This window comes from Daucus carota, chromosome 1, assembly GCF_001625215.2.
Source record: "Daucus carota subsp. sativus chromosome 1, DH1 v3.0, whole genome shotgun sequence".
NCBI classification, from domain to species: domain Eukaryota; kingdom Viridiplantae; phylum Streptophyta; class Magnoliopsida; order Apiales; family Apiaceae; genus Daucus; species Daucus carota.
In genome coordinates this window covers 42,576,979-42,590,726 of record NC_030381.2, presented here as the reverse complement: position 1 = coordinate 42,590,726, position 13,748 = coordinate 42,576,979, and the positions used below count along the sequence as shown (strand labels likewise).

At 33.9% G+C, this 13,748-nt stretch overlaps 2 protein-coding genes across 6 annotated transcripts; both read right to left on the bottom strand.

Annotated features, from left to right (window-relative positions):
- Window positions 1-113: 113 nt before the first annotated feature.
- On the bottom strand, window positions 114-4,624 carry LOC108205470 (zinc finger CCCH domain-containing protein 53-like). Of its 3 annotated transcripts, none has more exons than XM_017375443.2 (10): window positions 4,299-4,624; window positions 2,933-4,129; window positions 2,678-2,854; window positions 2,395-2,580; window positions 2,181-2,266; window positions 1,839-2,093; window positions 1,521-1,662; window positions 1,118-1,336; window positions 777-844; window positions 114-677 (listed from the first exon to the last, which is right to left on the bottom strand). In XM_017375443.2, the coding sequence occupies exons 2-9, from the start codon at window positions 3,940-3,942 to the stop codon at window positions 811-813; spliced, it is 2,109 nt and encodes a 702-aa protein (XP_017230932.1). In that variant the 5' UTR covers window positions 3,943-4,129; window positions 4,299-4,624; the 3' UTR covers window positions 114-677; window positions 777-810. The 3 variants fall into 3 exon arrangements, with proteins under 3 accessions (XP_017230932.1, XP_017230933.1, XP_063941006.1); XM_017375444.2 differs by having other exon boundaries at window positions 1,521-1,650; window positions 4,299-4,596; XM_064084936.1 differs by lacking the exons at window positions 114-677; window positions 4,299-4,624 and having other exon boundaries at window positions 776-844; window positions 2,933-4,080.
- A 1,674-nt stretch (window positions 4,625-6,298) lies between these two features.
- On the bottom strand, window positions 6,299-11,751 carry LOC108195635 (agamous-like MADS-box protein AGL15). 3 transcript variants are annotated; one of them, XM_017362618.2, is made up of 10 exons: window positions 11,428-11,751; window positions 10,409-10,484; window positions 8,737-8,801; window positions 8,554-8,653; window positions 8,395-8,436; window positions 7,817-7,858; window positions 7,521-7,697; window positions 7,180-7,395; window positions 6,934-7,085; window positions 6,299-6,832 (listed from the first exon to the last, which is right to left on the bottom strand). In XM_017362618.2, exons 1-8 carry the CDS (start codon window positions 11,601-11,603, stop codon window positions 7,252-7,254), a joined length of 822 nt encoding a protein of 273 aa, XP_017218107.1. In that variant the 5' UTR covers window positions 11,604-11,751; the 3' UTR covers window positions 6,299-6,832; window positions 6,934-7,085; window positions 7,180-7,251. The 3 variants fall into 3 exon arrangements, with proteins under 3 accessions (XP_017218107.1, XP_063940998.1, XP_063940996.1); XM_064084928.1 differs by having other exon boundaries at window positions 7,184-7,395; window positions 8,737-8,798; XM_064084926.1 differs by having other exon boundaries at window positions 6,300-6,832; window positions 7,184-7,395.
- Between the last annotated feature and the right edge of the window lie 1,997 nt (window positions 11,752-13,748).

Genomic DNA, 13,748 nt, shown 5'->3' with positions numbered 1-13,748 from the left:
GCATGCACTTGAGAAAACTTCATACATTCACACCAAATTAAACGTAAAAGGAACATTTCATTTCAAAGATCGAAACAAACATATCCAAACAAACATATCCGGTATATCTAGTATAGCTGACTAAAACAAACATATTCATTATATCAGACTCGCATGTCCTCTGATTCTTACAAGAAGATTAAATTTTCAGAGTACAACAATTACAATAAACGGACAATCACATTGTTTTACTATATATGGTAGATTTTGTCTGGTAAAGTCACTTAAAAACTACTGCACTGAGGTCTGAGCTGCCTTCTTTATGTACCCTTTTAACCTGTCTTTCCCTTGAGAATCTAAACCAAGTCTCCAAGTTACCCTTCTGAGTTCTGAGTTCTAAATCAGCATTGTAGTTACACAACCATTCACTGTTCTGGATTTTTACTGCTGCCTCTGCTATACGGTAAATGTAGAGTATCTCCTGACTTTACAGATGTAAAAAAGAAAATATTAAAGAGTTACCTACTCTACACTGCAGTAGAATAAAATGTGGCCTATTCGGCTTCCTTTACTTCTTCTGACTATGATGTATATATTGTTTGTATGTAATTGTTGGCTTCCTGCTTGTAGTGGTGAAAAATTCTCTATAGATCTTATATGGAGGTTTTCAGTTTTCTTTATACTTGTTAGTCTTCTTCCTGCAGAAGTAGTAAAATAGCACCAAAAACAGATTAATTGACCACATGAAGGAAAATAATATAACTGATACACAAAGTTGCGGTAACTAGAGTGCTCACCTAAGCTAAAGAAGGTAAAAGTAGATGAAGGCGTCTACATTTCAGGGGCTCCATGATTTGAGGCAAGCCTGTTCATTGGTAACTAATCGATTATAACAATTATGGAAAGTATTTCATACCACTAGTTTTAGGGGCCGGGGGCAATATGTGAAAATTATGATTATAAAGCTTTGGTAATAAGTTTTAAACTAAATGAACAAAAGAGGATGACATAAAAGTTTGTAATATGTTTTTAGGCTCCATTCTCCACAACAAATATCTATATTTATCTGAAGACAAGAACTAATCCAGTCTTCATGCAGACAATTAAGAAGGAAGCATATGCATGGAGCAACAAGTACCTGGGACCTTGAAAGTAGTATGACTTGAGTGAAGCACTGTCAAGGGCTGATGTAGCAGGAAGTAGCGATGAAGCCATCAAATTGTTGGTGGAAGACCGGGCTGAAAAAGCTGTCCAATTTCTGTTGTCCTCAATGGTTGTATCTGTGGAGAAAACAGGTATGGATCCACTTGCAGCTTTCGGAGATGAAAACAGATTGTCGGATAGATGGTTGTCTAAGCTGAAAAATAGAAATTAATTTCAGAGGAAGGGAATTGGAATATAGTTATAAAAGATACCAGACAACAAATATTGTGTTTTTTTTTTTTTTGGGGGGGGGGGGGGGGGGGGGGGAGGGGGGGGGGGGGGTTGGGTCCTTCATTATAATTAGGCGACAGCTATGTATTGGCATGAAAAGTTATTACCATTCTAGTAAAGCACTTGTTTCGTCATTGTCAGGAATTGCTCTCACATTGCAATTTTGGTCACTTAGACGTGAAAAATCTTTCACTTTCTCATGTATATTTGTTGTCTGCTGGTGGCTGATGTTGAGAGCTGAATGATTTTCTTACAGAAATCAAAACATTTACAAACACAAATCAGTTTTAGCAAATTTATCTTCAGCTGATAGTCAAGATATTTATCTTCAGCTGATAGTCAAGATATTTATCTTCAGCTGATAGTCAAAATGGCAAAACAGTGATCAACTTGAAGGGATGAATATGTATCATTTAGGACAATACCTTCAGGAAATTCTGGACTGCTGCAATCTGAAGAAGAAAGTACGGAACTCCTCCTACAGTGATTTGGCAAAAAGGTAGAAGATATATCTACTGCTCCAGTAGAGAAGGCGCGGTGGTGATAACTCCTCTTAGCATCAAGAAGCTTGAGACTCATCAACCTCCGATTTTGCAGCTCAATGGCTTGTTGCAAGTCAGCTTGCTCTGCCAACTTTTTCCTCTGTAGCATGTCCTGACTATTGTATAGCATTCTTGCCCCTGATTGATTGAAAAATAATCTAACTATTACCTATACATTTAATGTCTATGAACAATTAAACTATCAAGACTAAATAAAATACTCACCAAGCTGAAGATCAAAAGGATCTCTTATGTCTAAACTTGTAGGGCTTCCACATGCAGAAAATTCCCCCAGTTCCATGTGTTGCTTCCTGGAATTGATAAAAAGCACATTAGCATTATAGCATATAGATGTCAAAATTAATGCCACAAATATAAATATACATTTATATATGTGTGGATAAATAGAGTTATAGAGAGATAGAGAGGGAGTAAGAACCTGTATTTATCCGGGAATTTTCCCTTCTCCCTATATGGTTTAACAAGTACCCGAGCATCACAGACAAAGTGAGGATTCCCTTTAGCCAGAATTAGTTTCACAGTATCCGAATAAACAAAGGTGACAAAGCCAAACATGCGCTTCTGCTGGTATGGAATCCTCACATCTTGCACAGGCCCAAATATACTGCAAGATTGAAGATTCAGCATTATGCTAGTCAGAAACAATTCTAAGTATATAACACTGTAGGAAAAACACCACTATCAAATTTAAAAAAGCATACCTGAAGTAATTAGACACATCCTCTTCTTTAAAAGTACTATCTGCAGGAAAAGTCAGGTAAATCTGCCTTGATACTGGATTCACCATTCCATCCATCGCAACTTCACTCCTGTCCAGTCGAGGAGATCTGGCAAAGTTGTTTATTTCCTCACCCAACATCAAGGCTGCTGCAGCCGCCCTATAAGACCAAATCAACATAAGTAACCAATAAAATCATGTTTACCATAATTTTAAGAAAGAACCTAATAGGTTCAACCTTGGGCTATCAGTTTGCTGTTGCAGAAGTAGATTAATGGATTTAGGAGAGTAAGGGAAGTTCAAACCACCCATGAGCTGGGAAGCTGCAGCCAATCTTTCCTGTTTTGCTGATTCAGATCTTAGAAACTCATGACACTGCTTTATCATCTCCATCTTGCTCGGCGAACCAACTGAAGAATCTGAATCCGAAAGGCCCTCTCGATGAAGGAACCTACAACTTGTCCCATTTTTACAGTAGCCTTTTGCATAGTATAGACATGGCTGCACTCCAAATCCCCCAGAAGGGTCTTCAGAACCAAGGAAAACATCACTAACTGAGCAGCTTCTACGGTGCGAGAGGCCATTATTTATGTCGCCACCACCCCAGCTCCTAAGGCCCCCATTGGACAACTTAAACGGTGTTACACCATTACAACCCCTTCCATTTGGACTGGAGGTCAAATCAGGGTCATAGCCATCATTGAGGAATGAAAGCTGATCTTGGAGTTGAGATTCATCAATTAAATCAGAATCTCTCTCCCCATTCCCATAGAAGGGAGGTGCTGATGAATTCATAGTTGACAATGACGAAGAACCAATTCCTAAATTACCAACCCCCTTAACATCAAAACGATCAAGACATGTACTAGGACTGCTCAAATCTGCATAAATATCCGAAGCAGCTGTCCAAGAGGAATCCGAAGAAGACGGGTTCGGTATACTCAATGGAGAAGGTAGACTTCTACCATTCAAATGGCGGGACAATGCTGAAGTATGAGAGGAACTATGCCTAGAGAAAGGCATAGGAGAAGAAGGTGAAGTAGGAGTGTTTGATGAAGATAGGCCAAGATCAATTCTTGCTTTGACAACAATAGAGTGAACTAAAGATTCAGGACCAAAAGCTAATCTTATCAGTTCCTTCTCCCCATGATCTTGAAGTAAGATAAGACCCATGATCTTAGAAGCATTATCAGGATCCAAGTCTTTAATTCTTGAATAAACAACACTTGTTGCTTCATAAGAATCCATACTAATTAACTTGCAATTAGTACTACAAAGTACAAATTAGTACAAAGATTCAAACTTTAATCCCTGGTCACCAAATTAATGTCTCTTTTGACCTCTCCACAGGTTAAAGTTAAGATTAAACTTTGTACAATCCTACCACAAAATCACACCCACCAAACAAATTTTCCTTTAATGTCTTATCTTTCTCCTGCAAACAAAAAAAGGAGAAAATTTTAGAAAAAGTGATTTCTAAAGGTTCCACTTTGCATTGAGTTTTGTTGCTTTAACTAAGCAAAGATAGACATAAAAGAGTTGATAAGAAAAAAACTAAGGTCTTTCAAACTTACAGTAAGAATTTATTCAAAAAGAAAACTTACCCATGCTACAAAATCTCAAGTCTTTCTACGACTGTAAGGCTGATGATGAAATAATCAAGTGTCAAAGTCATACATTACACATATATGTACACAAAACCTGCAATCTCTTTTTATTTATAGTGAAGTTTAAACATCAACACCTACAAAAGCTAAGCGAGAGGAAGCACAGACAGTCAACAATGGGTTAAGCTTGGTTTTCTCTTTCTATAGCTACAAAGTTTGTGCAAGTTGTGTTCTGTCTGAGAGAGAGAGAGGGAGGGAGAGAGAGAGTATGTGTGTGTCTGTCTGTGTCTGAGCTGATTCAGATCTGTGTCTCAAATTGTGCACGTTCTATCTTAATCAAACTCTCTTTCTGACAACACACTCATTTTGACCGAATATCCCCACTCTTCTTTCTCGCGCGTGTTGAAATGTGCCCTACCATCGTGATTACTGATTAGATTATAATTGTTGGTTAAATTAGAGAGGCAACATATTATATAAAATTCAAAAATAGTATGTTATTAATATTTTATATTTATGAAGTGACGGTGACTTAACTTGTTTGTTTAGGCTAGAAGCCCCTTCGACTTTAAGCTGAAAAATTTCTATTTGTGTAATAAGTTACAAGTTGACTTAAAATTAGAAATATTTTACTCCCTCCGTTTTGAAATATAGGTCGTTTGATTTTTTTGCACGTATTTTTAAGTCGTTTGACTGCATGCTTAAAATCATTGTTTTTAAAAATTTCTTTTTCTGAATAATAATATCAATCATATATTATTATTCAGAAAAAGAAAATTTTGAAAATAATCATTTTTAGCATGCGGTCAAAAGACTTAAAAATATGTGCAAAAAAGTTAAGCGACTTATATTTCAAAACAGAGGGAGTATGAACTAATTTAAAATCAGAAGTTAGTTTGAGCTGTTTTTTCAATGACTTAGTTTAGAAAAAAATAATGATAAACTCACAAACATTGCTCGTAAATCACTTTTATTTTTATTGATGCATTTTTAATAACTCATAGGCCATTAATAAGTTAAAATTCAGCTTATCACATGTAGAGTCCATTTGGCTGTGTTTAAATTTTGTTATGAGCTGATAGTTTAAAATATTTGTTCGGGTAATTTTGATTTATTAATGACTTGTGTGTTATTAACATTTAATAATAAAAATATAAGTGGTTTATATGCAATTTATGGGGCCGTTTGGCTGAGTTTAAAATAAGTGCTTCTTGCTTAAAATAAAAAAGTGGAGTAGAAGTTAGAAGCAAGTTAAGACTTACAAGTGATTAAAGTGTTTGGGAAATAAGTAGAAGTCCTAAAACAAAAGCTAGCATTCCTAACTTTTTATAAGTGTTTCTTATTTTTTACACAAACAGTACAAATAAGTGCTTATAACTTATAAACCAGAAGCTAAGCTTTTAAGCTCTAAACAAACACCACCTATGACTTTTAGGATAACTTTTATAAGAAAATTGAAAAAAATTAGAGGTCGTTTGGGTGAGTTTAAAATAAGTTGTTTTGGTTAAAATAAAAAAGTGAAATAGAAATCAGAAGCGAAGTTAAAACTTATAAGTGATTAAAATGTTTGGGAAAGAAATAAAAGTCATGAAACAAAAGTTAGTATTCTCGACTTTTTATAAGTAATTCTTGACTTTTTACACAAACAGTACGAACAAGTACTTCCAACTAATAAATCTAGAAGCTCCCTCTGGTCTATTATATAGATCGTTTGACTTTTTACATGTAATTTTAGGTGCTTTGACCCTATGATAAATGTTAATATTTTTGTAATTTTTATTCAGAAAAAAGAAATTTCAAAAATACTAATTAAACATGTTGTCAAACTTCCTTAAAATACGTGTAAAAAGTCAAACGCCCTGACTATTCTATAGTCAGTAGTAATGTACAAAGATTTTAACAAGAAATTTGAAAGTCAATGGGGCCCAGCCGATCCAGTACAAAGATTTTAACAAGAAATTTGAAAGTCAATGGCGCTGATGCTTATTATGTGCAAGTATACATGAAAATGAGGAAATCTGAAATACTACTTGTCTTCTTTAGACTTGATTGTTTACAAAAACACGAATAAACACAAGGAAACAGGTGCACAATGCAGAGAAATGCGTTGTTTAAAGCATATCCTCTAAATACTCAAGGCAAAATACAACTGTAAACAAATTTCAAAACGAAGAAAAGAAAAAGAATACTGAAAGCCCCGCAAGAGGCAATACAGGGATTCTAGTTTTTCCAGAGAAAGAGAACATCTATGATATTATGTACCTACACTTGACATGTTATTAGCTCAGTCAGTGAAATTTAAACAACATTCAGCGAAATCCAATTTCGTTTAGAAAGAAAGGTAACATGTCAGATTTTTTCTTAATGTCATCAGATTGCCAGTGGCTCAACAACAAGCATGAGCTTGTTTATACGGAATTCAGCTCAGGAATCACATGTCATATTGACGTTCAGCAGTTCCAGAAGAAGTTTCAATTTCAGCAGTTTCTTGCTCTGGTTCTTTCCGCTTCAGCTGCTTCAAAAATGGAGTCCTGTGCACCAACAACTTAGTAGAATCACAGCATAACCAAATACAAAACATCCCTGAAGAATTATACATAAACAAATGAGAGTGGGGAAGGGGGGGTTATACCCAAGTTCCAGGGTTGTACATAAACCAGAATTCTCTGCTCCGCTTTTGCATACTGCGTCTGGACCCGGGTTACTATGGGTTTCTGGGAAACTTCTCTTTTCCTGACTGTACTCTAGAAAACTTGAGACTTCTCTTCTCTGTTGCTCCTCAAACTGAACATCGTATTAAATGAATATTATGATCATTGATAAAGGGTGTTCATATCGGTTATGTAAAAGCTTACATACTAGAGAGGGATACTTTGACCTGCCTGTTTCGCCAAATTTTTGTTCTCTGGCATAACATGCTTCTCCTGAGTTTACATACTAGAGAGGGATACTAGAGAGGGATACTAGAAGGATAGAATTTATCATGACTTGTTGTCACATGAGTTTCCGGGAAACTTGTCTGTATCTGAGTGTAGTCCGGAAAACGTGGAACTGGTTGCGCTACTGGTGGTGTATAACTTTGTAGCTCCTCAAACTAAAAAATCATGACAAATTGATAGATTTTAATCAATTACAAAGGGTGTTCATGTTGGGTTTGAAGAAGCTTTCCGACTAGAGAACAACAATGAGGAGTTTATCATGAGGGACAGTTTGCTTTACCTGTTTCAGAACATTTTTGTTCTCAGGCATGATCTGCATCTTCTGAAAGCGAGGATAAATTGTATCATGACCTGTGGCGCCATGAGTTTCTTGAAAAGTTTTCGCTCCCTGACTGTACTCCAGAAAACGTGGCACGCGTTGGACACTTGTTTGCAAATAGCTTTGTAGTTCCTCAATCTGAACATTGTATAAATCAAAAATTATGACCAACAAAAAAGGGCTTTTATGTAGGTTGTAAAGGAGCTTGCAGGCTAGAAAATCACAGTAAGGTGTATCACAAGGGAAAAGTCACTGGCCTGTTTCTGGAGCTGTTCATTTTCCAGCATGACCTGCTTCTCCTGAAAACAAGAAAAAATTTTCATGATCCAATAAAATTGGCAGGTGATATAATTAGTTCCAGAATGATAAGGATGCTTTATTCTCGCTAGCCACTAATTTAGCATTAAAAAATTGAAAACTATATACTGCATAAATGTTTTTTGTGCGCACTTGAGCAAAACCCATTTTATTAACGTTGTTAACTTTTTAAACTATGCATAAGCAACCCAAAATTTTGCAGGCAAGTACCAACTGCAATACCAATTTCCACGCTCGTAGTGTGCAATGTTCTTTCTTCAGTCGGTAAACTAATCTATTTTCTCTGGGAGAAGGAGAAAATTTTCTTGGATACTGCTTTTTTATTTTATTTTATGCGGAAGCAGTGAGAAGGAAGTTTCTTGTTAAGCAAAAAAGCTTAGGTGAAACCTTTTTCCATCAAGCTAGAAAAAGAAAAACATTTATAGATTCGTATGTGACATTGTCCTTACTTGGAGTTAAAATTATCATTTTAGTTCTAAGTCAGTCAAATGCCTGTTACATAATACAAGTTGTTTACCTTCATTCTTGCTTGTTCAATCTCATAAATCAACATTTGCTCCTGAAATGGCAAAATTGCTTGTTAAACCTTACACAAAGTATAGAAAGCAGCATCCTATGTTCTATATTTGTACAAACAGTCACTTTTATTAATTAAAATGAAGGAACAACATTCAACCTTCCTTTCCTTCACAGATAGTAACCCCTCATTCAATAGCTGTTCCAGCTGCTTTAACTCAGCTAGTCCCAATTCAGTAAGGTCATAGCCAAGCAATATCCTACAAGATCAATAGTAAATTTATGAAAAATGAGGAGCCTCCAAAGTTTTTGAAATCATTCAGAAAGCTAATACCAAGCTTACGTCTGTCTTTGTGTAATCTGTGCAGCCTCCTCTTTCCGAACAACTAGCTCGTCAGAAGTTATCTTCTACAACAGATTTACAAGTATATGTCAGATACAATGTGAAGGAGATCATGTACAGTCATAAGGAATAAGAAGATTTAATACATACATTTAGAAAGAGAGACATAAAGAAATTGGAACTCTAATCCATTACCACTTATTAATATATCATAGTAACAAGTACTGATAATTTATATTATAAAGGTAAAGTGATAATAACTGGGAAAAATCACCTTTTTCAGTTCGAAGATGGTATATCTCTTGTATAATATATCATACTTTGGGACGAACTAATTACACCAAGAGAGGAATGGAGTAGAGGAGATAGGAAGATGAAGATAAATAGTGATTTAATTGATTTCCAGAATTTGTTTATTGATTCTACTAAACTGGTACAATAGAATGCTTTAAAATCTAAGTAGAATATGGATCTGTCAAATCAAACACCAAGTACCTGATAAAAAGGTGTAATGAAGTGTTATATGTCAATATATTGCATTATTGGAGGGGTTCATGATATAGCTAATGTCTGCTAATAACCCACTTCAAAGATATATACTTGCAGAAAGTTTTATACTACTAAGAAAGTCACCAAGCAGGAAAGTTCTGAAAGCCACATATATGTAAATATATAAGTATCTTGATTTGGAAGAATCAAGATCCTGCTGACACTGCTGGTTATGCACATGATCCTGTACCACAATTGTGATGGCTCTATAATCAGGAAGAACTGCACCTTGATTCTAAAACTTTTGCAAAAGGATCATATTCGAGAGAAGTAACTATGGACAGCAACCTTAAGATACACATTACCACTCTACAAATTGGAAGAATTTATAATATAACAGTTTTAAACACAAACAGAACACGGCAGCATAACACATTTGCCTCGATAAAATCATAAATGTAATTACTAAAAGGATTACACGATTCGTAGATATGAACTCTGAGTAAATTAAACCGCATATGAGACCTATTCAATGATCACTGCAAAAAAAAGACCGGGAAATAATGTCCACCACTTCTAGATGAACTCATATCTTTGGGAACTTAATTTTAAGCAATGAACGTGAGAAAAAGACAACTGTTGATGTAGCGCCTCCAGATAGGTTGTATCCGGAGAATCTTGTGGATTGAACAATACAAACAACCGTGAACAGAAGCATGCACACTAAAAACTACAATCATCAAATTTTGGAAGTTTTGAAGATCAACATTGTTAAATAGCATGTTATTTACTGAGCAAAAAGAAAAAGCTTCTATTAAGCATTATATATGGTATAACATGTAAATGATGTGATATTAAATGGTAGTAGTAATGTACTACCAAAGTTTGTTTACGTTTAATGAGCCAACTTCCTTAAAAGACTACTAATAAACTATAAGAGGGAAAAAGGAAAAAAAACTGTAAACCTCGAAATGTCCACATCAAGTGAACCTCATAAAGAAAAAGCACTTTTCTCAACCTACAAAAACATTAGCCTTAAAATAATCAAACAGGAAAAGTCATGTATGATGTATGCAGCTGTTTGGGCGCTCTCGTAAGATAGATTATATATGAATATATTACACACGCATATTGCAAGAGAGCTTCAGAATTGCACAAAGGAAATAATAAAAGTAGAAAGTACCTGTGCCTCCGGCTGTAGTTTAGAAGCTTCTGAGTATTCTAGACATTTGTTGTATCGTGCAAGCACTTGGTTCACACTGCAACAAAAAACATATATAGATAAGCAGGTGATCCACTTATAACATAGACAAGTAATATGGTGGCATGTACGAATATATAAATGCTTTTCCGCTTATCCACACTTTCAGTGCTTACTTATCATTTACATATATTCTTCCGTGCATAATAAGTTGGCTAATGAACTCCAACACTCTATATCTAGAAAACTTTTCTTATGAACAGAATCAAACAAGTAATTATCAGTAAATAGAAAATGAAGCATGGTAATGAATTTAAACATCATTGAATATATTATTCTTCCCTCGTAGGATTGCTATAATGACATTTAATCGGATATAAACATGGGCAACTATATATGCCAAGCGATAAGTCTTTGACCTAATTAGTAGCAAGTAAAGGGAGTCGCAAAGTAATCTAGGAAAATAATATGGATGACATCACCCTTCGACAGTCGAAGAATACAATACAGATAGCATAAACATTCAAGATTCGAAGAACATAACAAATGCAAAAACACAGACATTGACCTCAGCTCCCCCCATAGTAATGGTGGCTCCGACTCCTTACATAAAGAAGATGGATCTTGTGATAGTAACCTATCGTAGTTAAGCTTACTTGTCAAACACAGATTCAAGACTTTACCAGTCAATCAAAATCTTCCCAACTTTCCTGCTTGCGATGTGTAATTTAGTATAATAGCTATAAATTTTTTCAAATATATATGGCACCCCAGAATATCTACGCAACATAATCATCAAAACAGACATAAACCCTTGTTGTCCACCCCCCAAAAAATATCTAGATATCACAAACTACAAAATATGCAAGTAAAAATGCTATCAAACTTCCCAAAGAAAAGTACCCAGTTGATATACAGAAACATCTAACAATCAGAAAAATCAAAACATCAAGAAGCACAATAATCAAAACCAAGATTACAAAGAATAAATTCACAGATACCTAGAGCTAGCAAACTCATACAGTTGTCCAGTCCTAGAAAAGATTATAACAGCAACTTCAGCATCACAAAGAACTGAAAGTTCATGGGCTTTCTTGAGCAAGGTAGCACGAGCTTTAGAGAATTTGATTCCTCTAGCATCATCAATCTTCTTTTTCTTGATCTTTCCTCGACCCATCTCTTGTTTTTTGATTTTAGGCAACCCCAGATTCTCACTTTCTGTCAAAACCCCAAAACTAAAAATCTCACTTGCCCTTTCCTATCAATCTGTATGCTTAAAAGTAGATGGTAAATTTGGGAATTGGGGGTGATTTATTAGTACAAATTGGATGAATTTGCATGGGAATGATATATGTAAATCTTTTTTGTGGGTCCACTCAAACTTCTATATCAAGGGTCAAGACCCCCCTTGACTTGTTTTCTGCAACTTCTTGTTTCTTTTTTAACTTTTGTCAACACTTCGATGTCGGATCACATTGACCCCTTGTTACGGATCGTTTTAATTCTTGATACCGATGATTAATGTTTTAATGATATAATTAAAAATATTGAACTTACAAAATTTTTGTATTAATTAAAAAATATAATCAAAATTTTATTTTAAAGAAAAAAGGAATTTAAATATATGTCAAAAATCAAAAGATTATAGAAAAATGGAGGGAGAATTTTATAGCGTGGGTATTTGCAGAATTGCAGTTACATTTTACGAACTCGTTGCATTATAATTCTCAGTACCAATAAAGTATTTATTTTTTTTGAACAAACCAATACTAAAGTATTTTGTAAATGATTTTAATTTTATTAAGCAAATTTGGCATCTCTGTCTCTCAAATATATTACACTTTTATCACACTTTTGTCACATCCTACTTTCTCCTCCGACTATTTTTACATGTTCATTTTGATTTTCGATAAGTTGAATTGACCAATTTTTGACTAAACATTACAATTATTTATTCATTATTTGTAAAATTAAAAGTTGCATATTAAAATAGATAAAATATACTTTTTAACGATATAATCTTTATTATTTTTTTAATTATATAATACATATAAATTTCAGTTAAAGTACAGTCAATTTGACTAATCAAAATGTTTTCGCAGCTTTCAGAGGTTTGCAAAAATACAACTTCACTGATCATTATAATTTTAAAAATATTCATTAATCGACTAAAACCTTATGAAACGAAGGTATTTATCCAATACACACATTTAGACGGAGAGAGAAAACGAGGTACGATGTACCTGCAAATTGAACCTTTGAGAAAATATGAACAAAGCTGGTTTCTTCTATAATCGTGGGTTATAATTGGATTGAACTCCTACATTTAGCACCACTATTCTTTATATTGGGGTTGAAATATGAAGGCTAAGAAAAATGTATAAAGTAACATACAATAATAAAAAAGAGTAAGAAAAGTGGAGGAAGCGCCGGGGATAGATTTGAAAAAATAGCTGAAAGGAGATTTTACTATTTTTGAAAAGTTTTTATTTAAAAAAGGGAAAATAGATTTTTTTGCCACCCAACTTATTATTTATTTAGAAACCTACCACTGAACTATATTTTTTTTCTTTTTTTGTCACTAATGTTAGGTTCAAATTTTTTTTATCACTAACGTTAGGTTCGGATTTGATTATTAACACTATGTTATTCTTTTTAGCATTATTAAAATATAGTGTTAGTCTGCAATATTATGATAATCTGATATCTGTCTATATCTTTATACTCCCCCTCATTTCTTTACGTTACTTTTTGACATGTTTTTACATGCTTATTTAAAGTATAGTTCCATAATATATTTTTAAAATATTTTTTCTCTGAATAAAAGTTTGATGTTTAAATTTTTATTAAAAAAAGAATTTTTTTTTAAAAAAATTACGAAACTATACTTTATAGAAGCCTCAAAATACGAGCAAACAGTGTACGTAAACTATTGAAAGGGACGGAGGGAGTATGTATTACTACATATGTGTCCTAGGTAGTTTACTATGGAGGACCAGAGTTAGACACGCATTTTGAGACTCCTAAAAATTTTGGTTTCAAAAATTATTTTATTTTATTTCTTCTGAATAAATTTAACGTTTGAATTTAAAGTTGGTTTTTTTTCTAAAAAAAAGTTGGATTTTTTTTGTTCACTAACGTTAGATTTTGATTTGATTATTAACATTATGTCATTTTTTTTAGCATTATAACAATATAGTGGCAACCTGCAATATTATGGAGTACTACATATAAAAATATCGACATATATCAAATCACAATTATATTGCTGATTATCACTATATTTTAATAATGCTAAAATGAATAATATAGTGTTAATAAG

Excerpts from the sequence above, each read along its gene's own strand:
- LOC108205470 (XM_017375443.2), bottom strand. The coding sequence starts at position 3,942 with ATGGATTCTTATGAAGCAACAAGTGTTGTTTATTCAAGAATTAAAGAC. Across the intron at positions 2,855-2,932 it reads CAGCAAACTGATAGCCCAAG|GGCGGCTGCAGCAGCCTTGA; the intron begins GTTGAACCTATT and ends TTGGTCTTATAG. Across the intron at positions 2,581-2,677 it reads GATGTGTCTAATTACTTCAG|TATATTTGGGCCTGTGCAAG; the intron begins GTATGCTTTTTT and ends TCAATCTTGCAG.
- LOC108195635 (XM_017362618.2), bottom strand. The coding sequence starts at position 11,603 with ATGGGTCGAGGAAAGATCAAGAAAAAGAAGATTGATGATGCTAGAGGA. Across the intron at positions 10,485-11,427 it reads TATGAGTTTGCTAGCTCTAG|TGTGAACCAAGTGCTTGCAC; the intron begins GTATCTGTGAAT and ends TTTTTGTTGCAG. Across the intron at positions 8,437-8,553 it reads TATCTGTGAAGGAAAGGAAG|GAGCAAATGTTGATTTATGA; the intron begins GTTGAATGTTGT and ends TTGCCATTTCAG.